Source organism: Dermacentor variabilis, chromosome 11, assembly GCF_050947875.1.
Source record: "Dermacentor variabilis isolate Ectoservices chromosome 11, ASM5094787v1, whole genome shotgun sequence".
NCBI classification, from domain to species: domain Eukaryota; kingdom Metazoa; phylum Arthropoda; class Arachnida; order Ixodida; family Ixodidae; genus Dermacentor; species Dermacentor variabilis.
The window spans coordinates 71,676,396-71,698,093 of NC_134578.1; the positions used below are offsets into that span (position 1 = coordinate 71,676,396).

Genomic DNA, 21,698 nt, shown 5'->3' on the forward strand with positions numbered 1-21,698 from the left:
TTCAGACGTATATGACACCCCCCCCTACTGGCCCCTGGCCTCGTGCCCCCGGGGCCCACGGCCCCCCGGCCCCCCCTGTTGCTACGCCAGTGGCGTCAATACACATCATGGAGGCCCAAATGACTCACAAAAGGCTTCAAACAAAAGTCTTGGCGAACCAGTGCAAACACTATATATAGTACAAGTAAGGTCACAAGCTTTCAGCGTTCATCGCCTTTGTGCAATGTGTGTACGGACAGTCAGAACCCGTACAACGGTCTAGCAGACGGAATGCACACTCCATTGTCACTCCACAAATTCCAACTGCTTCCCTCCCTACAGGCCCTTGCTCCATTCCTTTAGCCTAAAATATATTATCCTTCCGCACAGACGCGCCTTATTACCTCTGCGTGTCTGCTTGATCTCTTCCCCGTTATTTTTCCTGAGCGGAGGAAGCGTCTCCCAAGAATTCGGGCTGTGGTGACCATTACACTTTCTTTTGGCAAAAGGCACCAAAACGACGACGACACCCGCATACACCGACACACGTGATCATTTTCATGCCTTTTACCTGAAGATGCCAAATCGGCATGCCCAATTTTCCACCCTAGCGTCTCACACCTGCCGTCACCTTGCGCTAGTGTCCAACGCCTGAAGACACCGTAAGCGGTCCCAAGTGTTCTGCTCCACCACCTGTCAGCAGACCTACTCTTGTGGCTATGTCCAGTCGCGAAAGCTACACGAGAAAGAGTCCTCTAAAAGCTGGAAGAGACACAAACTGACCAGGCTAACAGTTACGCGTGGAATGTAGAGTTCTATAACTTCTATTCTTACGTGAGGAGAGCCTACGCGCTTCCATTTAAGTACCAACTTACGATGCAGGGCACCATCATACCACGTTGGCGAAGTAGCACACTGACCAGGACAAGGCGGAGAGACACAAGAATACACGACACGCTCTGCCTTGTCCCGGTCAGTGCGCTACTTCACCAACGCGGTATGATAATTAATCACCAACTCGTCCAGACTTTCCATTTACTGAGCTGCAGGGCATGTTCTTCAAATGAAGAAAAAGAAAAGCTGATTGTGGCGAGTAAAAATGAAATACAGGGTGCAGTTGTGGGGTGCTGACATGTCCTGCCACGGACACATGCCTACGGACTCACACTGACTGCCCTGAGCTATTCTGCAGTAGCTGGGAAGCCATTAGGCCTCTGTGTTCACAAGGGCTCTCCTTCCCGTACGCCGACCAGGCACGACTCGCAAACAACTTTCTGCGGCAGTGAAAGGAAGGCCGCACGGGTGCAGCTTCTGCACGTGTATTACCGCGCCAACTTTTGCCAGCCAGAGTTTGACAGCGCTTTAGGTTTCTTGTAAGAGATGCTTAAACAATGTATGTTCAACGTGCGACAGTGTCGCATTCGCCCAAATGCGCAAGAAAAGAGATAAGTAAGTCCAATTTAATGCTCACTAATGTATTTTGCCTCATTTTGCTGTTGTAAATAAGCTGTTTGTTTTTCTTTCCCCAGCTCGAGCTATCGCGAATGAGAATCTCGGACATCTTTTTTTTTTTTCAAATCGCTTTTGTGGACCGCTTTGTCTCCATAGCAGAAAGTCATTCGCCAGTGTAGCATATCTCCTTTTTACATGCAGATATGCTACACTGGCGAATGACTTTCTGCTATGGAGGCATGCATAAAGGAGATATGCACGCTTGAACATCTGCTCTGGGAGTGTAGATCGCTCGGCCCTGGCATTTCCCGGAATCGGTTTTTATGAATGATCAGATCTCCAGATCATATCCCTCAAGTCCTGGCTGTCCAGTACGCCCGTGATAGGGCTAGGAGGCTTGACCTCCCGGTCCCAACATGGGACTAGCCAGGCAGGTGGCAACACCTTGCACAGGACAAGAATAAAGTTTCTTCTTCTACCTCCGCCTCCTCCTCCTCCTGCAGTGTAGCATCAGTCACATGACGACAACCGACATATTCCGCAAGGAAAAGCGGATTGCTTTAGTAAAGACAGGCTACGAAATGTGCTTAATACCGGACGAAACCGGAAGTGGTGCTTTCTTCAGCACCCGACCTTTTTATTTGTTTTTGCCTGCGCTGGGTAGGCTTCTTGTCTGCAGTCTTCATTGCGTTGTTGTGCGCGCCTCCCGGAAGCTTGCTACGCTTCATTGCTGAAAATCCTCGTCTCTGTAAAAAAAAAGAAGAAATAAAACGTAAGCAGGAGAGAGTAGATGAAAATTCTGCGTTGCACGTACGCAGAGCGAATGATGAAAATGCGATAACCCCGCAGTCGCTGGGCGAGTTTAGCGAAATGTTAACCTTGGTGCTATTAATCAAGCTGCCTATTCTACTGAAACATCACAGGGAAAGATTACAAGTCGGTAGGAACCGCTAGCTTACAATGTCTAATGACCGGTCCAGCGAAAGACACGACCAAACAGGTCAGCTCTTTAAAAAATTGTGGCATAAGCCATTGTGTATGATTGTCAAAGTCAGTGATAGCTGTCTCGTGGGGCCCTACTGTCTATCTACATGCCGTCCTGTCGTTCACGGTAAACCTATGCACGCAATCTGATTACACGGGGCCGTGGACAGAACTCTCTAGGTACAGAACCGGCAACAACATTCAAAAATATTTTATGCAGTAGGCATGTCTTGCGAATGGACCTTATACAGGACCTGCTGCCATCTATCGGCAGCTTTCCGCAAATCCACCATGTTTGAGGGGAGCCGCAGAATGAAGACCCTAGCCGTAGCCCCGTTTACATTATTACGGCAAAAAAACGTATCGTATTAATTTATCATATCGCACATACTGATACGCCACCGTTTTCATGAATGTGCACTTTCCGATGATGATTTATTGGCATCCCCTTTGGAAAGGGGCGGTGACAAATATTGACCAAGCCACCTTCCGTAAATCAGGTATACTGCACATGTTTTCCACTTTAGCATTCTTGTATACATCGCCATATTCTTTTTTTCCCTCAAAACTTCTCTACCTTGTATCGCTACGTATTCCTGTAACGGATCCAGTTGTATGAATTTCTTCCTGGCTTTTTTTTTTCAGCAATACATTTAACGTACCTTGCTTATCTCGACTGTTGACAGTTTGATGATTCCGTCCACTTTAAATACAAGTGTACTTTACCTCTGGGTCTCACTGGAAGAATCCCTTCGCATTCCATTAGGATGTGCTAAGTGCTCTCCGGATTTTGGCTGCGACGTACACTGCAGCTCGAGCCTCAAATACCAGTCCAGCAAACTGCTGCAATTCTTGGATGGATGGACGGACGGACGGACGGACGGACGGACGCTATAAGCGTCCCCGTTCAAAAGGAGTGGCAGGTTGCGCCACCAAGCTCTTGTTCTTATTTTGCTTATTGGCCTGTCCTACCTATCGTTTTAAAAGAAGAAAGACAACGCCGAATAATTCCCAGCATCAAACTTTCTGAACTACTGGAAACTGTTTTTTGTGCGCCTCCGTTGTTTGTGGTCTCCCTAGTTTTCTGCCACCGAACCTCCAATCGCCTCTTGCTAATCTCTGTTGAGGACATGCTGAAACGCATGAGTACAGTGCACTGGGTGCACGTTTAAGAACCCCAGGTTGGTCAGAATTAAAACCTGGCACCCCCTACGGCGTGCCTTATAAGCGTGTCGTGGTTATAACACGTAAAGCTCCAGAGTATATTAATGTTGGGGTATTCGGTTGTCCGCTCTCGTCCTTTGGCTCAGAGTCGACAGCTTCGTGCGCAGCGCGCAATCTGAGCGGGAGGTGCACTGTACCAACCGAATGCTCCATGAGCGATCTCGGAGCAGGGTGCCGGTGGCGCCACTGGGCAGGTAGCGCGGGAAGCCGTCGCGTAACTATTCCTGCGCGACATTGAAAAATGGCGTCGTCAATTTCGGAAGTGCCTGAACGAAGCGACAGCTCTCTTAGCCTAGCGCATTCACTCTTTCGCACTGTAAAAGACGGTAAGTTGAGCAGAAACTTCCAGAAACTGCGGCAAACCACGGTGTTTAGTTAAGTTCGGTCAGGGCACACCTACAGGCTCTCGCGCACACCTGCAGGCAGTTCTTCCCGGCAGTTTGTCACATGGTTTCTGAGCACCAATGGGGGCATGAGTGCGCGGAGAAATTCGTCTCAGAAATTGTCCCAGCAGCCGGGAGAATCATCGCTGCATAATGTTTTTTACGTTTCGATTGACCGCAAAATTAAGGACTTTGTTTTTTCGTAGTGTGGACGTATTATCGAATGATTATTTCTAGCGTGCTGTTTAAACGTAGAGCCCAAGAAAACGCACCCGTTCAGCAGCTTCGGGTGGGTCCAGTGGACCGCTCAGGACTCGGTGAGGACCTTGGGGGTGATCTTGCAGGTGCAGTGATGCGGCACCTCAACGGCACCCCATGCTGGCAGGCTGTCGTTGGCGGCGCCACTCTTCCGGTGGTACAGGATCATGAAGCCCGAGCGCTCCGTGCACTCGCTGTTGTACCTGCACCGTTACACGCGTATTTCCAACGAGAGCCGGTTTGCACGTCGCCGCCGTGCACGTTGTTCCTAAAACTGGGCACGCGAGCGAAACGAACTGCTGAACGAAAGCTGCATGCGAAAGCAGGGGGTTGACAACATATTCAAGCACTGAACGGCCCTTTGAGCGAAAAAGCCAGCGTCTGTAGCAGTGACGCGGCACCTAAGTTCCCATTGGCTGCGACGCCACGTCATGTCACGAGGGCGCCTCGACGGAAAAGAGCAGACGGATCGGAACACCTGCTTCGCATTGGCGCATCAGGCGTTGCGTGAAGGGAGAGCGCGCGGCCGCGACGCCACGTCATCAGCGCGCCTCGATGGAGCAGCTGCAACGACGTGACGCCGCGGGTCGAGGCGGATTGTTGTCGGTGAGGTGGTCACGTGACGCGCGCGTGTGGGTGCCGCCGTCTTGCTCTCGGAAGCCGGCGCGCGGTCCGTATCTCGCTCTCTCTCCCACACTGGCGTTAGCTGCAGCGCGCGCCTGTCGGCCTTGGTGGCCGCTGCTGCTTCCTCGATGTTTAGTCGCGCAGGACGTCGGTGGCATGCAGCGTCCTTGATTTTCCAGCAATATTGTCCAAGTGATTCCGGTGTACAACCGAAATGCTAAAGTAGAAACTACAAAAAAAAAATAACCTGCACCAATTTAATCGCAAAACTCCGTAACATACCTCGCAGCAAAACTCGAAAACATTACCCGCCTCTCGAAATTCGTAGGACCGCTCAGCGGCGTCCAATTGGACATTAATGTTTTCTCACTTACGACTCATAAGACTGCTTAGGCGTTCTCGGACTTCTTTCCTTCTTTCAGTTTCGCTATTAAAAACAGCTGTTTTTCTGACACGGCCACTCGCCCATCCACTCACCCGTCCAGCCGTTTATCTACTCTGCCGCTTTCCGCGGGCGGAAAGTCAAGCGCGAATTCCAATCTCGATACTGACAGCAAACATACTGCAGAACGGGACTTCCGCATCGTATTTCGACGCGTGAAAAGCGAAGCGACCAATGCGAAAGGGTGCTCTTAAGCATTTCGCCCGCACGTGCCATTTCCACGTGAGACGTAGTGCGGGAGGGGGGAGGGAGGATACCCACATGGCGTCAATGCCGACGCAGGGCGTGCCCTGCGTGGCGCAGCGGTACGAGAAGACCCACTGGGGAAAGGCCTCGTCCTGGACCACCTCTACGGCGTTGCCGAACGAGTCGACCGTCTCGTTGAGCCTCTCCCACGCGGTGCTCGTGCGGCATATCTCCTCCGACAGGGGCGTTATCGGCGTCTCCGGAGGGGTCCTCTTCACGCCCCGCACGCTGCCACGCTCGCCGCCCTGGGGCATCCGTGGGGGGGAGGACCGCTGCTGACGGCTGCCGCTGTCTCCACGCTTGCTCACCGTCGAAGGCTGCGCGGGGAACGCGAGCGCGGAAGAGGGAGTTAGCGTATACAGTTGAAATTTTGCCGGTGTCGACACCGGCTGCCTCCTCGACTGCGCTTGCGCGGAGTTTACCGGGAAACCAGCGTGAACCACTGTACTGTCCTGCGAGTTTACCTGGACGGCTTCCGCGGGCTACCGTGGTTGCGTAACAACATGGCGACGTGCAGGCTGTCTGCTTCGATCCTGATCCTCCCTCCGTACTTGCCCTTTGTCCTGACAGTAATAAGTCGTAAATATAGGTGTTTAGGGGGAGAGGCACTTGCACCCCCGCCCCACTTCAGGATTGGGGCGGGGTGGCAAGTGACGTAACTTGAACCATAGGCACACACAGAAACATAGGTACACACAGAAGAGATGACACCAGAGCCCTAACTGCCGAAAAAGAAAGTTCATAATTAACGATTTGTATGTACAGCTATACATCACCCGATGACATGCTCGCTTCACTTTCTGGGGAATGTTACTCCCATATCTGAAAAGATGTGATTTCATACAACGAGAAACCAACCGTGGTTCGTTGAGTGTTTCCTCACGCGCAATTTGAAAGCGAAGCTTTCTTCGCGCACCGTCGCGAACTTTTCGGATTGTGGCTGCTTCTGCTGGGTGCTTTTGTCTTCCCGAATACCCCCACTCCTGAAAGAAATTAACGTTAATTATTTGCCCGATGGTGGGATCGAACCTAAGTCCCGTAGCACAGCAGCCCTATGGTCTGACCATTAGGCCACAATCACACGTATACTTCGGACGTGCCAATTAACTCCAACTAGCCGATTGAGACGATCGTACTAAGAGTGTCACATTCCACAGTAGGGGTGCTCGCGCGACAGTTTAGGTCAAAGATACATGAACGAAACTGGCACAGCCTGTAGCATTTGCTTAACAGCTTCACATAAATTCCAAGATATCCGCTGGATCTGCATGCATTGTTATATGAATTATCAAGTTACAATGAGTATAACCAGGCTGACATCCTCGACTCACTATACAAAGTACATGCCAGCCGGCTTGCTCGCTCACTCTCGAGCTCTTGCACATTTCGCGCTGTCAACGTGCATTGGCGAGTCGGAGATCAACCCTGGTGTCAACAGCGCAAAACGTAACCAACAAGCCCGAGCTGCTATTATAGCGGAGATCAACCGTTGGGTCTGTGGCAACGCAGAATGAACAAGGGGCGTGCGCGTCCTGCAGGGGACACTTACGGGCTCGTATCCGGCAGGCGGCTCGTCGGGGCTGGCCCGGGGCCTGTCCCGTCCCACCCACAGGTAGCGCTGGTGGAGAGCCGGGTGGCGGCGTACGTGCTCGTAGAGGCGACCCAGCCGCTGGCGCACGACTTCGGCCTGCGACTCGCTCAGTCTCAGCGCGGGGCTGTCGCCCAGGTCCCGGATGAGCTCATCGGTGTACGCTGCACGCAGGCGATGGCGTTGGAAGCGACGCGAGAGTGAAACTTACTATTAGAGCGCGCGGAACAGGACGACCGAAAGGGTGGACAGGTGGGCTAGTTGGTGACGCATATTAACAGTAACTTGGAGCGCTAAAACGACGAAAGACGTAGAGAAAGAGACGCACACCACACGCGCTCACTCGCAACTTGTAAGTTGTGAGTGAGCGCGTGTGGTGGTGTGTGTGTTTCTTTCTCTGAGTCGTTCGTGTTCTTAGCGCTCCGAGCTTTTATTAACGACGAGCGAAGCACATTTCGTCCAGAAATTCCGTACGGTTTCTGTTTTTCCTCCAAGCAAACCATATACTGAACTCTTGACGAAATTGTTACAGATTTTCGTAAGAATTCTGCTCGAAGACGCGCTTAAAGTATGTCAAACTATTACTCTACGTTCATGTGAAAACGGGAAGGAGGCGGATAGACTGGGAATGAATCGGTTGACTATTTTGCACAGGGAGAACAACAGCAGATAGTAAAATTACAGAGGAGGTATTTTGTGAGCGCATGCGCGAACAAGGAGAGTGACACGCCGTCAAACATGGTCGCGCTGGCAATTTGAGTTCGAACGCATGGCAGAAGGAAGTAGTTTCAAACTATAAAACACTGCTTCACAGCAATGGGGCACCAAGTGGATTCACGCTATACGAGGCGAGGTCTCGAAATTGGAACTGCGCTCAGGAATGGAGCAGACGATCCATTGCAGGCACAGTCGTACATCCTCCTCTGCGACAAGTGGATTCGCATGACTACGTCGCTGCAGCATTGCAGCCCGCAGCCTTACACCTTCCAGTGCAGTGGAAGTTTTATCCAATACCAACACCGAAATATTTACACTTCCAGGCGGTGGCCGAGCCCGAACAAAATGGGTATAGCACGATTGAGACAGAAGATGGGAAGCCAATGCACGGATAAAAAGCACCAGGAAAGATGGCCCTAACCTCAATCTAAAACAGTCTTTTTTTCTTTATTTTCGGTTTCTTCCCGGAGGGAGGAGAAAATCGTAACGTGCCGGCTCAGTTCCGGTGTTATTTCGATTTTCAATTTAGCCGCTGTTCTGTTCCCCCACAAAACGTGAAGCATGTCACACCAGTCATGTGTTCTTGTATTTGTTCAAGTGCAGGCGTTAAGCAACTTAACGCAGCGCCGCTGTCAGAGCGGATAAGTGGTGCTGAACACTTTAACAAAAGGCCCGCTGGGGACCTGATGTATTTACGTATTTCCGATGCATGGTTGGCATAATGGAACGACCCTCTTCTACGACTCTATTCCTTTTCGCGTTCCGCAAGTACACTGAGCGGCGCTCCTCTTACGACATCAGCAGAATGGGCTGGCTGATAACGGTGATTGATAACAGAGAAATAGAATCGAAAGAATGCAATCTTTGCATTATACTGACCCCTCTTATAATTTCATTCACGTAGGTAGTTTCACCGTAGAAGCGCATCGGGGCCTAACGTAAGGGTTTGCCAGCGAATTGCTTTGGTCTGCAAAAAGCAAGAATGTAGCCAGCAGGCATTGTCACTGCCTTCCTTAGGTTTGCGTCTGGACATCGGCAAAAGCCAACGAGTCACACTCACATTTGATAATGAGCCGCACGATACCGCTGCTGAAGTTGAAGGGCGGAGGGTGATTGGTTCTCAGCATCTGGCATTGGGCTGGAAGGAGAGCTGCGTGGGGCATCACAAAAGAAATTCAATTCTCGGTTACTCCATACACTGCTTACCACGTAGCTACAAGAACTGCTTGCACCCGTAGCCAAAGAATAGTGGGTAGGAGTCCAACCAGACCGTGGTCCAGCGAAAGCAAACACAAAAGGTAAACAGTGCCGCACTGTCTCGTTTATGAACCGAGTGGTTGACCCGCCATCTTGCGGCGGTAGCAAGGTAATCTGTGCGCTGCGCTTCCATCGCAGCAACGGGAACTTGGAGACACGAAGAGAAACATAAGCTAGTGCTTAAATATATTGCGCCAGGATGACCGTTTGCTGTTCTGGGAAACGAGTGTCTTTTCTGAAACCCGGTTGGCCTTTCCAATTTGGTTGTAACTACAGGCTGCAGTATTACTCCACAGGCTCTTGGCAGCAGCTTCTTTCCACGTACCCGATTCAGGAGCCACTTCAAGCATGAAAAAAAAATGTAGTGGCTTGGAAGGGGATTTGCACACAATATAGTGCAGCGCACACAAACACTGGAAGACTGTCCCAAAGTTCGCTTGTCCTAAGAAAACGTAGCATCACGTTTAAGGTAACTCAAGTTAACTTATTTGTGAGTTAATTCACTCTTGATGGAGCCATTCAGCGCTGGTAAGACGGACACAATAAAGACAGGACCGGACGCCACGGACGCTACATTCACAACTCACGCCACTACACTCGCACACACTACTCACAGGCATTCCGCGCTGAGCATGGTCTCGGCCAGTGTACCAAGGTTCTCTCAGCACTGCCTCCTTCTGGGTTTTACAATTCAAATAAGACAATCTAACTTTTTATTGCAGTAGCAATTATATGGACACTCCAGGCGCATCTCTGCCGTCGCCGTGATGTTCCGTATAAAGTCCAAGGGCGATAACGCCGTCGCCGCGCGATCTACGCTGTATGCGCGAATGAAAGCGTGCGAGGGGAGACGACGATCGCGGCTCAATCTCCCCGCGCGAAAGGAAGCAGAGCGGGAAGGAAGCGCGCCGTCTTCCGTCGCACGCGAGACACTCAACGTTGCGAGGCACAGGTGAAGTAAAGGGAGCGAGGGGGGAGGGGTGGCGTTCTACTCCGGCTGCAACGGCGTATGTGGCGGCTGCGCGCAGTCGCGCGGCCGGCCGTATCTTGGGAGCGACCTGCGTTGGGGGCTGAGTCTAGGTGGCTCGACGACTCGTAGCTTTGTGCCGCGCTGGGTTCTCGGCGCTCAGTTTGCGTTGAAGCGACAGACAGCACGAAGGTAACTTTTCTCGCTGTCACGCTTCGCCAGCGTTTCGACAGCGAGTATCCGCGGTCATCGAGTATGATGCGTTCATGTTTGCTGTGCGCGCTGACCTCTTGCGTATTAATTTAGTTAGCAGGCGAATGTTTGCAAGTTGATACGGCCGATAAAGGTGCTATCCTTACTTCGTATGGCTGTCTGCTAATTTGCTATTGCAATCGATGCTTCGCCTCCCTGCTGCAACTGCGACTTTTTTCTAACTTTGAACACTGACAAGATCTCCGATTTGAAGCATGAACGGCGTTTAAAAAAGTAAGGACCAAAACTGCTGCTCCTTTCCTAATTCCTCGTATCACCTCACACATATTGTAGGCCCCAGTTGAGCGCCCCTAATTCTGTACTGTAATTATGACATTTTATCACATACAAAGGCTTCGTTCTAGACTTAATATTTGTCTTTAGTGCGCCTTTAGTATTGGCGCAGGCACATTTTTGAGGCGTAAGGGTTATATCACCAGTTCACCCACCATTTTTTTTTCCGCCACCCGCAAAGAAACTCGCGCCACCTCTCGCAGGCACTAAAAGCTCCTTTCGGGGAAACATGGCATCCGAGATTAAAGCATCACGCGCCACAAGATCTTGGAGGCCATTATGGGAGTCACACTTTGTGCAACATCTAACTCAATTTTAGGATATTTCTCGTATTGCCCGATGGAGTAGGTGCAATCCGCACTTGCTCAAAGAAAGTGAATGCTTTCCATAGGCGATACAGAATATTGCCCTAAAAATTATTTTAGGAGAGAGCTGATTTACCTCGCAACTGTTGAAGTCTGAACGGAGAAAGCGTTTCTTCCGGCATTTACTATACCGAAATTGATTAGGTTTCTTGCATTTGAAACAATGCTTAAAGCCTGCCTAATAGAAACAATAGTTTTTTTTTTCATTTAGGCCTTCAATATCTTTAAATGCTGAAAACCATAGTTAGAAAGAAGCTGTAACATCATTTGTACAACTCTGTAACTCGGCTATAAACATGCTGTCACAATTTCGTAAACGGAATCTAATAGGACGTATATTTATACAAAAATGGCCTATTGTAAATCACTTTAACTTCTGCCAATAACCTGTAAAAGACACCTCAACAAACCTCACGTAGAAAGTCCAAATATTTAATGATAGCTGTAAACATATACATTACACTTCCCCACTTTAAAGAACCCCATAAAACAGATTGCTGAAATGCAATAATCAGTTTTTCATGCATAGACAGGAAGTGATAAACTTCATTCTTCAGTTTCTTTCTATATTTATAAATTGATCGACTGGCGCAAGTTTCTGTCAGAGAGATGAGGCACGCAGTCAAAATTAGGCTATCATTTCAAATGCAGCTAAATTTATTCCAGTCGGTTCGTTGGTTGTCCAGGAAGAGCACTTGTGCATTTCACATGTACATTAAAAAAGAACTCGTTATAACGCAGTCATAGGTGCATGAAATTTACTTCGTCATAAGCGGTATTTCATAAAAAGCGGAGGATCTATGAAACATTCATTAAAGAAAGCTCGTAAAATGCATGCCGGAACAAAGCCGCACTTGATAGTAGCGACATGGAAGTGGTGAAATTCTGCTACCGCCCATGAACGCCTGTCTCGCCTGTCAATTATCCTCACGTGGTACAGCTAGTCCCAAAGAGCCGCCACCCACGTCCTGGTTTGACCTCCACAGTGCTTCTTGCTTTGGCACAATGGTCGAATCAAACGCGAATTGTCATCGTATGTACTGAACCTTTCCTTGTAGCTTGTCATTTATGCAGTTCAATAAAAAAACACTGGCTGTCCCATAATCGAAAGTACATGTAAGCATGAAATGGCAACCGGCCAAGCAGCTTGGTTGGAGATGATACTAGCCACAATATTAAAATCGGTGTAGTGCATGTTCGCAACGGCACACTCCACCACACCACACCACGCCAAACTGTGCACTGGTGCATACGGACGCTGCCAGGCTAGAAGAAAACCAGCTGAAGGCCGCAGGACCGGCAGCGAAGGACACCAGGCAGAGAGAGCGCACTGCCCAGCTAGAAAAAGAATGAATTGAATCCTGGAGTTTTACGTGCCAAAACCACGATTTGGTTATGCGGCACGTCGTAGTGGGGAACTCCGTATTAATTTTGACCACTAGCGGATCTTTAACGTGCCCCCAACGCATGGGACTCGGGCGCTTTTGCATTTCGCCTCGATCGAAATGCGGCCGCCTCGACCGGGATTTGATCCCGTGACCTCGTGCTTAGCAGCGCAACACCCTAACCGCCAAGCCACCGCGCCGGATAGAAGCGCCTAAAGGAGGCACCAGGCAGCGTGGCGCCATCTCTCGAGGCGATGCCAAACCCACGCCGCGGAACTCATGGACTGCTGGCATTCGAAAGAGAGCTCAGCGTCAAAAGATGACAATGAAGTATACGGTGCCCTGCACCTGCCTTTTGAATGTTGCTATTGTAAATAAATAAAACTTCAGCGTACTAGAACTTACAGCTCGAGTGATAGTGTGAGCAGACATTAAAACTCGGAAGGAATATATTTTGTAACCTGTTTGGGCAGCAACTAGCGTATGTACGAAGGGTTGGGGGCTAGAGACCGCATTTTTTAAAGTTTTGATTGGTTGCCCGGATGATCTCGTTTTCTCGCGACTTGCTCGATGTTCTCGTTTGAGTGCCAGGATAACGGAACTGGTTTTTGACTAAAAGTCACTTGAAAGTCGCCGACAACAGGAGCTAAAAGCATGTCGTGCTTAACAACAAATTATTTCTTCTTTTATTTCATTCATTAACTGCTCATTTCATGTGGTTGTGAATAACAATAATCTGGTCCCTCAGTTCCCCTTCTTTTCGTTCACTGGCACAAAAGCTCTTTCATCAGTAAGCTAGAACGCCACACCAGCAACGGCGTCAAAACACAGTAGCACTTTAAAAGCTCTATATTATGCTAATGTGACACAAAGGCGTGGTGTTAAAAGTTTTTGTTACCTTTAGAAATGCTATATATACCGCTTATTTTGCAGAGCGTCCTTGACTTGCCCCAGTGGCGAGTCTACGTACAAGCCTCCGCTATCCGTCGTTCACTGTGCGTTGCGACCTCAAGTTTATTCCAGGACCTCGAGCGAGACCTTTGTTCGTGATCGGCATACTTAACTACTATAGTATACTTTTATGAGGCTGTCTACGGGGCCTCCAGATTAAGTCACCTAAGAGAAGTTAAGCAGCAATGAGCCGTCTTCAAACCCAATGCTTTGCGCGCTACCTGCAAGGTTCCTAGAGGACTTAGAACATCTTAAAGCTAAGCCGTTTTTTATCTACTTCCCAGAGTTTTGCCTGTCGTCGTCATCATGTGTACACTGTCTAACCGAGTGAAGTGCGCTAAACCTGGAGACAGTGTAGTTGTAAACTGTAGCGATCCCAGAGACAGCGTATATAGCAAGCTATACCGATTCCGGATATAAAGTAATCAAACCTGGACTGATACCGGAGATCGCGTTATCAAAGGTTGTGTCTTGGTGGGCTGAGCTTAACGCCAGTGCAGGATGTGTGTCCCAGCAAGAGCGTTAATGATGTTTGTTACGCAGAGCGATCCTGGGGGCAATGCATTCATGGGCGCGACTGGACCGATCCTGATAACGCTGCTGCATTACACTAACTCAAGTGTTAAAAAACCTTTGTTTTCTTTTAATTCTGAGGTTTTACGTTTTACGTGCCGATACCACAATGTCGTTATTAGGAACGCGGTAGTGGGGAACTCCGCGTTAATTTTGACTTCGGCGAGATCATTAACGTGCGCCTAAATCTAAGTACACTGGCGTTTTTGCATTTAGCACCCCCTCCCATCGAAACTTCGCCGCCGTGGCCCGGATTAACGCACGTTTGGAACATTCCAACAGTTACTTTGACTCCTTCTCCGAGGCTGGCGTTGGTGTATCGCCAAGTGCGCTTAGAGGGCAGTCTCTCACACAGCTGAGATGCGTAGAGTAAAAAAAAAAAGAAAGAACAGCTATGATGTAAGCATGGACGAGTTTCGAAATGAAGCACTTGCGTATATTGGCGCTGGTCTACGCGTCGCAAATGGCCTTCGTGTGGCTCAGTTCGACACTTTCCAACGTCCCAATTAGGAGGCACGATGGATCGCGTCCTTGCTAGTTGTGCTGACGGCGTTAAGCGTTGCGTTTTATGCTTCCCAGTATACAGACACCCGTGCTTGCGATTCCATGCCTGCACGACGAGACCAACAGAGTGTCGGTACTAAGAGCTCGTGATGGAAGCCGTCGAAGAACTTCGCGTCCGTTAATTACCAGAGCGCGTGCGATTCACGTAACTCTTTTATGTGTTCCGTAATGGGTGGTGGTGAGCGTCCGACTCTAGTGCGTACAATACGCACCTGGCTTTGGTCTATGCGTAGCATGTCCGAGCTTTTATACCCACAAGGACCTCTGTATAGCAGGTGGGATGTGCCATCCCTACTCATCGCCTTTCGCGGGAAGCTAAACTAGCCTTTACAATGGTATCACGGCGTAGGACTGCAGTGTTTCTCAAGCTCTGACAGCACATGACCCCTTTTAGCATTACCAAACCTACCATAGTACCCCCTGCTTGATAGGCCTTCTGAAATTTTACTTTTTTTCAATGACGTAGGTGCATCTTAATTTAAGTACGTTGACTACAGCAGAATTGGGCTACCAAAATGCTTGCTAATGTTTTTTAACAGGTACTGATTTAATCATATATTTTAATCAGAAGGATGTAGTTTAGCCCTCGAGGCCCAGACTTTAAAACTGCGATACCATTTCTCGGGCTACCTTCCTGGCTGAAGTTCATTTTCTAGGGAGATTGCGGACGTGCTTCGCATGGGCTCCCGCTTTGAGACCGTTTTTCGGTGGAACTCCCTGTGCTGTGGACTTGCTTTTTGTGGGATTGTCCACAGGAAGTTGCCCTCTCCCTGCGGACACCTAATTTCGGCAAGTTTGCCCCCTTTTTAGGGGTTTTTCCACGCTTTTCGTGCTCAACCACCGCGCGGCAAAGTTAGGCCTCATCATTAGGCCGAGCCGCCGCCGACGGCACCGGGCTCCGGGACGGTGACTTGTGGTTGTGGGCCTCTGTGAGGCTGAGGACAATGGAGTACTCCGTTGAGGGAGAGACTATAACGCCCGAAGAGTTCGAGGCGGGAGAATGGGCCTGGGTTTTGCGGGCTCAAGATAGATTCAAGAAATCTGTATACGGGAACAATCCCGAGAGTAGGCCTAGCGAGAAGCAGGCGGGCAGCGACGGGCGCCAGACGCACGGAGCAGAACAAGTCAAGCGCGGGAAAGCGCCGGTGTGGACGAAACGGGGACCGTTTCTGAAGATGCCAGCCAAGGACTTCAAGGTTGTGTGCCGACCCAAGAATTGGGACTTGAGTATGGTGACGTCGAGGGAACTCGGATATGCCTTGAGAGCGGCAGCGGAGCTGACGAATGCGACTGCGGCGGAGGAAGACCTGGTGCGGGTCAACGAGACAAATAACACGATGACGGTGAGCACGCCGTGTATGCATCGCTGTGGGGCATATGCGAATGTAAAGACGCTCAAGCTGAGCGGTCATGACCTTGAGATTTCGGCGTACGTGGCTGCGCCGGAGAACTCTGTGCGCGGAGTCATTTACAACGCGTACAACGGATGCCCACTGGCAGAAGTTCGGGCGGGATTCTTGAAGAGGAATGACGGCATAGAAATTTTGGATGCCAGACCTTTGGGAAAGTCGAAGGCGATTCAGATAACGTTCGGGGGGAAGCATGTTCCCTGGCAGGTTATTTACTGGAACTGTTTGTACGCGGTGATTCCGTACAGAGAGTTAGTCGAGACCTGCTATAACTGCAGACGAGTGGGACATCGGGCGGACGTTTGTTATCGTCCGAAGACTAATCTGTGTCGCCGTTGCGGAAAGGATCATCCTGCGCCACCGGAAGGAGAGCCGCTGACCTGCACTCCGGACTGCATCGTGTGCCATGGGGCGCACAACACGGGGAGCCGGAACTGCAAGTTTCGTCTAGCCCGTAAGCAGCCGACGGGCCTGCAGCAGGCCAGTGAGGACAACGGCCAAACTGACAAGGAGGAGCGGCGCTCGAGGCCCAGGAAGCGGTCATCCAGCGGTGCGAGAGACGATAACAAGAGCAGGGACCGGTCCACTTCCTTCCCACCACTGCCCGGACCCGAGCGTGGCAAAGGAGAACAGGGTTCCAGTCATGGAAGAAGTCCCAGTGCCACGAGAAAAAAGGTGAGCTGGCCCTACGTGGCCTCCCAGAGTGAGACTGCTCGAGAGAAGGAGCTACAAAGGCAGGTGCAGCAGCAGGCTGAGACGATTAAAAAGATGGAAGTCAGGATAGCAGAGATGGAACGCGCGCTTAAAAGCGACAAAGGACAAAGGGTACAGACGCCGGTGGTCCAGGCCCCACTGAAAGCGGCACAGGCGACTGCTTCTCGCGAGAGCGAGAGCACAGCTATGGAGGTGGAGAATCGGGGGAAGCTTAAGAGGCCGCCATCGGCGGATGATGGAGCTAATGCAAAAAGAGTGGCAGAAACTTCAACGGCGGACACGCCGCAGCCAGTCGTTAAAGTCACTAGTCTTAGGGGGGAAATGTCTGCCCTTGCGGACAGAATAGGAAAACAGGAGGAAAGACAGGGTAGGTTGGAAGCTCGGGTCGACAGGATCGAAGCCAGACTAGACAAGATTGAGGAGCGTCTTGACGCCTTCACCAATGATATGCGGGCTTTCCAAACACAGGTTATGGGCATGTTTCAACAGCTCAATGCTACGCTACAGGCTAGATTGCCTCCCGTAGTCGGCCAAGCGCCGATGTTAGTGAACCTAGTGCCTAATCATGGCCCCTCGCCAGCAAATTGAGGTTTGGCAGTGGAACTGCAGGGGCTTCCGTCGCAAGCGGGGGAACCTGCAATTGCACATACAAAATCTGGACAGTAAGCCTGACATTATAGCTTTGCAAGAGGCTAGTGGCTGGGTGAAATTACCGGGATTTAAGGCATTTACACCGCCAGAGATTGATCGGGGGGGTGTATCGAGCGTCTTCACGGCCGTTCTAGTCCATCGCAACGCCACGGCGATTCAGCATACCATAGATAGCAGCAGAGAGGACTACGTCCTGCTAGAGGTTCTGCCCAAAAGAAAGGACGATAAGAGTCTCTTTGTACTTAATGTATATTCTTCTCCTAAAGATAAAGGGCTGGGCTTGCCAGACCTATTGATAAAGACGCAACGGCTAGCGGCTAGGGCTCAACTCATCGTGGTTGGAGATTTCAACGCGCCTCATCCGGAGTGGGGCTACATCCGAGCCACTCCAAAGGGAAATAGGCTTTGGCGGGTAGCTCAGGACCTACAATGGACAACCTTGAATAACCCGCTCGATCATACGAGGATAGGCAACAGCGTTAGCACAGACACATCTCCGGACCTCACATTTGTTAAAGGTATTAGGGATGCAAAGTGGGTAAACACGGGACAGCCACTGGGCAGTGATCATTATATCCTTTCCACGGTATTTCGTGCTGCTAAGCACAAAGACAGGGTAAAAGGAACTAGAGTGACGGATTGGGACAGATTTCGGAAAGTCAGGAAAGACACAGTGAGCGGGGAAATCGAGGACTTGGGAGCCTGGGTTGAGGCGCTCAAGCAGGACGTGAAGGGTACCACAGAAGAGGTTCCGACGGTGGAGGAAGGTTTTACGGCGGACTCTCGACTGTTACACATGTGGGAAGCGCATGCGAGTCTGCTTCGGAGGTGGAAGAAACAAAAGCATAATGGGGTCCTCCGTAGGAAGGTGGCCAAGCTAGAACGAGAAATCGAAACCTACACGTTGGACTTGCAGTGCAAACAATGGGGGCAGATTTGTGACAGGATGAATGGGCAATTCGGATGCAAAAAAACATGGCAGTTGTTGAGGCACCTTTTAGATCCGGCGGCAACCAAATCGGCGCAGAAGGGTCAAATGGCTAGGTTAGTTCATCAGTATCAAGGCACGACTGGGGAGTTCATTCAAGAACTCCGAAGTCGTTACATAAACGGCGAGGCGGGCGGTTTCTTGCCGGATTACTCGGGAGAGGAAAACCTCGAATTAGATGCGGACTTTACGGTGGCGGAGGTGGAGTTTGCAATGGGGCAGCTTCGTACTACGTCGGCAGCGGGTCCGGACGGGGTCACTAATAAAATGCTGAGGAACCTGGATTTCAAGTCAGTGGGGGCGCTCACGGACTTGATGAACAAATATTGGGCGGCCGGGGAGATCCCCGCAGAGTGGAAGCATGCTAGGATTACATTTATTCCTAAACCAGGGAAGAAGATCTGTATTGAGAATCTTCGACCCATTTCGCTGACGTCCTGCTTGGCCAAATTGATGGAGCATGTGGTCCTCAACAGGCTTCAGGGTTATGTGGAGGACAAGGAGTTGATACCTAAAACGATGATTGGCTTTAGGGCTAATTTATCAACGCAGGACGTCATGATACAGCTCAAAAAGGACGTGGTTGATCCTGGGTACGGCACGGGCACCAAGGCTATCTTGGGGCTCGACCTTACAAAGGCCTTTGACAATGTCACCCATGAGGCAATATTAAGGAACCTATCGGACATAGGACCGGGGGGTAGAACCTTCCGATACATCAGATCATTTCTGGAGGATAGGACTGCGGAGATTGTAGTCGGAGAATTTAAATCGGATCCTTTCCCGTTGGGGGGCAGGGGGACACCACAAGGGTCGGTTTTATCGCCGTTCTTGTTTAATCTCGCCTTGATCAAGATACCGCCCAGGCTGGCAATGATATCGGGACTTAAACATACATTTTATGCGGATGACATTACTCTGTGGGTAACAAGGGGAAGCGACGCACAATTGGAGGAAACTTTACAACAGGCAGTGGATATTGGGGAGGAGCTAGCGGGGGAGGCAGGACTCTCGTGCTCTCATCCCAAGTCCGAGCTTTTTGTGCTTAGGCATAAACCAAGAGGGATACATGCGAGGCACTATGTGCCGCCACCACCGCTGAAGGTGAAAGTGGGGGGTGCACCGGTCGCTGAGGTCCAAACGATCAGGTTCCTGGGGCTGTATCTGCAGACTAACAGGAAGAATAGGGAGGCCTTGGAAAGACTCAAAAATACTGTCAATGCTACCGTGAGACTTATCAGGAGAATCGCCAATCGTAAACAAGGCGTCAAGGAAAAGGACTTGTGTAAGCTGGTACAGGCGTTTGTGCTCAGTAGAATAGTGTATGCGACGCCTTATATGAAGTTGGACGCGACGGAGAAAGGCAAGGTGGAGGCTATGATTAGACAGGCGTATAAGGCGGCCCTTGGGTTGCCTAACAATACTTCTACCGAAAGGCTGCTGGGATTAGGGGTGCATAACACCTTGGAAGAACTGCGGGAGGCACACTTGGCGATGCAACTCAGTAGACTTTCCAAAACGAAAGTAGGGAGGGATATATTGGAAGGGATCGGCATTGGAGTTGATCCTCCAGCTGGGGACATGAAAATTCAGGTGAAGCGAGAAATGCACAAGGGCTTGTACATAAAACCTTTACCTAAAAATATGCATCCGATACATCACGAGAACCGTAGGAGGGCAAGAGCCAGAGCTTTACATGCTAAGTACGGGAAGTACAACGGGGCAGTCTACGTAGATGTCGCCGAGTATAAGAACAAGGACGCATTTGCAGTTGCGGTGGTGGACGGCCGGGGACGCTTAGTCACCTCTGGATCAGTCAAAACCCGCTCCTCAGAAACTGCAGAGGAGGCGGCGATAGCGCTAGCTATAGGTAATACTGAAGCTGACCTGATTTTCAGCGACTCTAAAACAGCCATCCGAAATTTGGCGAGGGGCAGAATCTCTGCCACAGCGGCAGGATTACTAAATCGGGCCACGGGGCGAGGGACTACGGAGGTGGAAATTGTCTGGGTACCGGCCCACTCTGGGAACCCTGGGAACGAGGCGGCTCACATGAATGCTCGAGGTTTCGTCAGCCGAGCAGGTGAGCCGGACGTTCCCGGGAGGTCCACGAGAGATGGGCTGGTGTCCTTTCACGACATTACTAACCATTACAAACTTGAGCGGAGAATTTACCCTCCACCGGACAAGCAATTGGTGAAGGCGCAGGAAAGCGTCTGGCGAAGATTGCAGACGAGATCTTTCTATAGCCCATACGTGTTAAACAAAATCTACCCGGACGTTCAGCCGGAATGCAAATGGTGCCAGGAACTGGCCACCTATGACCACATATTATGGAGCTGTAGCATAGCGCCGCCACCGGCGGATATTATGCGTGATCCTTCTCTCGAGCAGTGGGAGGCCGTGTTGGCCAGCTCAGACCCGGTCGTCCAGACCAGGGCCGTGGAGTGGGCCAGCCAGGTCGCCGTCAGCCATGAGCTGATGGCCATCTAGCACGGAATCGTCCGCACATGCGTTCTGACGAAAATAAAGTTTTTCCATCCATCCATCATTTTCTAGGGCCGATAAACGAAAAAGAGGGAAGTGGATCGGTTAAGGCTTGGCGTCAAAGGTTGGTGAGAGCCACTGACGTCGTTGGTGACAGTGGCAGTTGGAGCTTCAATGACCCCCAGAAGAAACGCCCGTGACCGGAAGCTTGAGAAACGCTGCACGCGTGCATTTATCATTTGCGACGGGCACCCAGGTGGAGGTAATTAGCGCCGACACGATGTAGGCTAGACCTCAATGCAACAGCACCGACTCCCTCACTTACTCCTAAACACTTGCATCTGCACAAATTGTGTAACCAGCATGCAATTTACCGCATGCGATGCTTCAGTAAGAGCAGACGCACAGGCTTCTCGCTAGTGCGGACTTTAGAACAAAGGCATGATGTTGAGAGTCTACAGTACCAAGTCTACAGAATGCGCACCTCCCCAATTCAGCGCACGGCTACGTATGGTGACATGTGGTGAAGTATACAAGCGTTCACTAGTGCAAGACAAGCCTAATCCATGCGAGAACGCACCTGACTCCACGAGGAATAGGAACAGGATGACCAAAGCTCGCCTGCTACGCTCCATGCCGTCTGCAGTTCGGAAGAGCCAAGCAGGCTGCTTTTGAAGGATCGTGAGAAGGGGCATGTCACGTGATCCCGGTGACGTAGCACTTCCTATTACCGGCCAATCAGGCTGATGAGAGGCCACGTGCGCGAACAACAGAGACCTTTGAACGCTTCCAATGTCTCACGGAGCAAAGCACGCGGAACGTCTGCACGGCCTGATGTGCCATTTCTCTGAGACAAACTGCCGACAGCTCATCGCACGAGACATTGAGTTCTTCGCCATCCATCGATCCCGTATATTTATTTTTTCTAGCATACGAACCAGGAC

The 21,698-nt window shown here is 50.6% G+C and overlaps 1 protein-coding gene across 1 annotated transcript; it reads right to left on the reverse strand.

Moving 5' to 3' along the window:
- Positions 1 to 2,019: 2,019 nt before the first annotated feature.
- On the reverse strand, positions 2,020 to 21,390 carry LOC142564376 (uncharacterized). Its single transcript, XM_075675361.1, has 6 exons — positions 21,335 to 21,390; positions 8,958 to 9,047; positions 7,142 to 7,344; positions 5,608 to 5,909; positions 4,295 to 4,483; positions 2,020 to 2,177 (listed from the first exon to the last, which is right to left on the reverse strand). Exons 1-5 carry the CDS (start codon positions 21,387 to 21,389, stop codon positions 4,330 to 4,332), a joined length of 804 nt encoding a protein of 267 aa, XP_075531476.1. The 5' UTR covers position 21,390; the 3' UTR covers positions 2,020 to 2,177; positions 4,295 to 4,329.
- Between the last annotated feature and the right edge of the window lie 308 nt (positions 21,391 to 21,698).

Bases quoted from the DNA above. Each gene is read 5' to 3' on its own strand.
- LOC142564376 (XM_075675361.1), bottom strand. From the start codon at position 21,389: ATGGAGCGTAGCAGGCGAGCTTTGGTCATCCTGTTCCTATTCCTCGTG. The intron at 9,048-21,334 runs GTGCGTTCTCGC...TGCCCCACGCAG, and splicing joins CCTATTCCTCGTGGAGTCAG to CTCTCCTTCCAGCCCAATGC. The intron at 4,484-5,607 runs GTGGGTATCCTC...GTAACGGTGCAG, and splicing joins TGCGTCGGCATTGACGCCAT to GTACAACAGCGAGTGCACGG.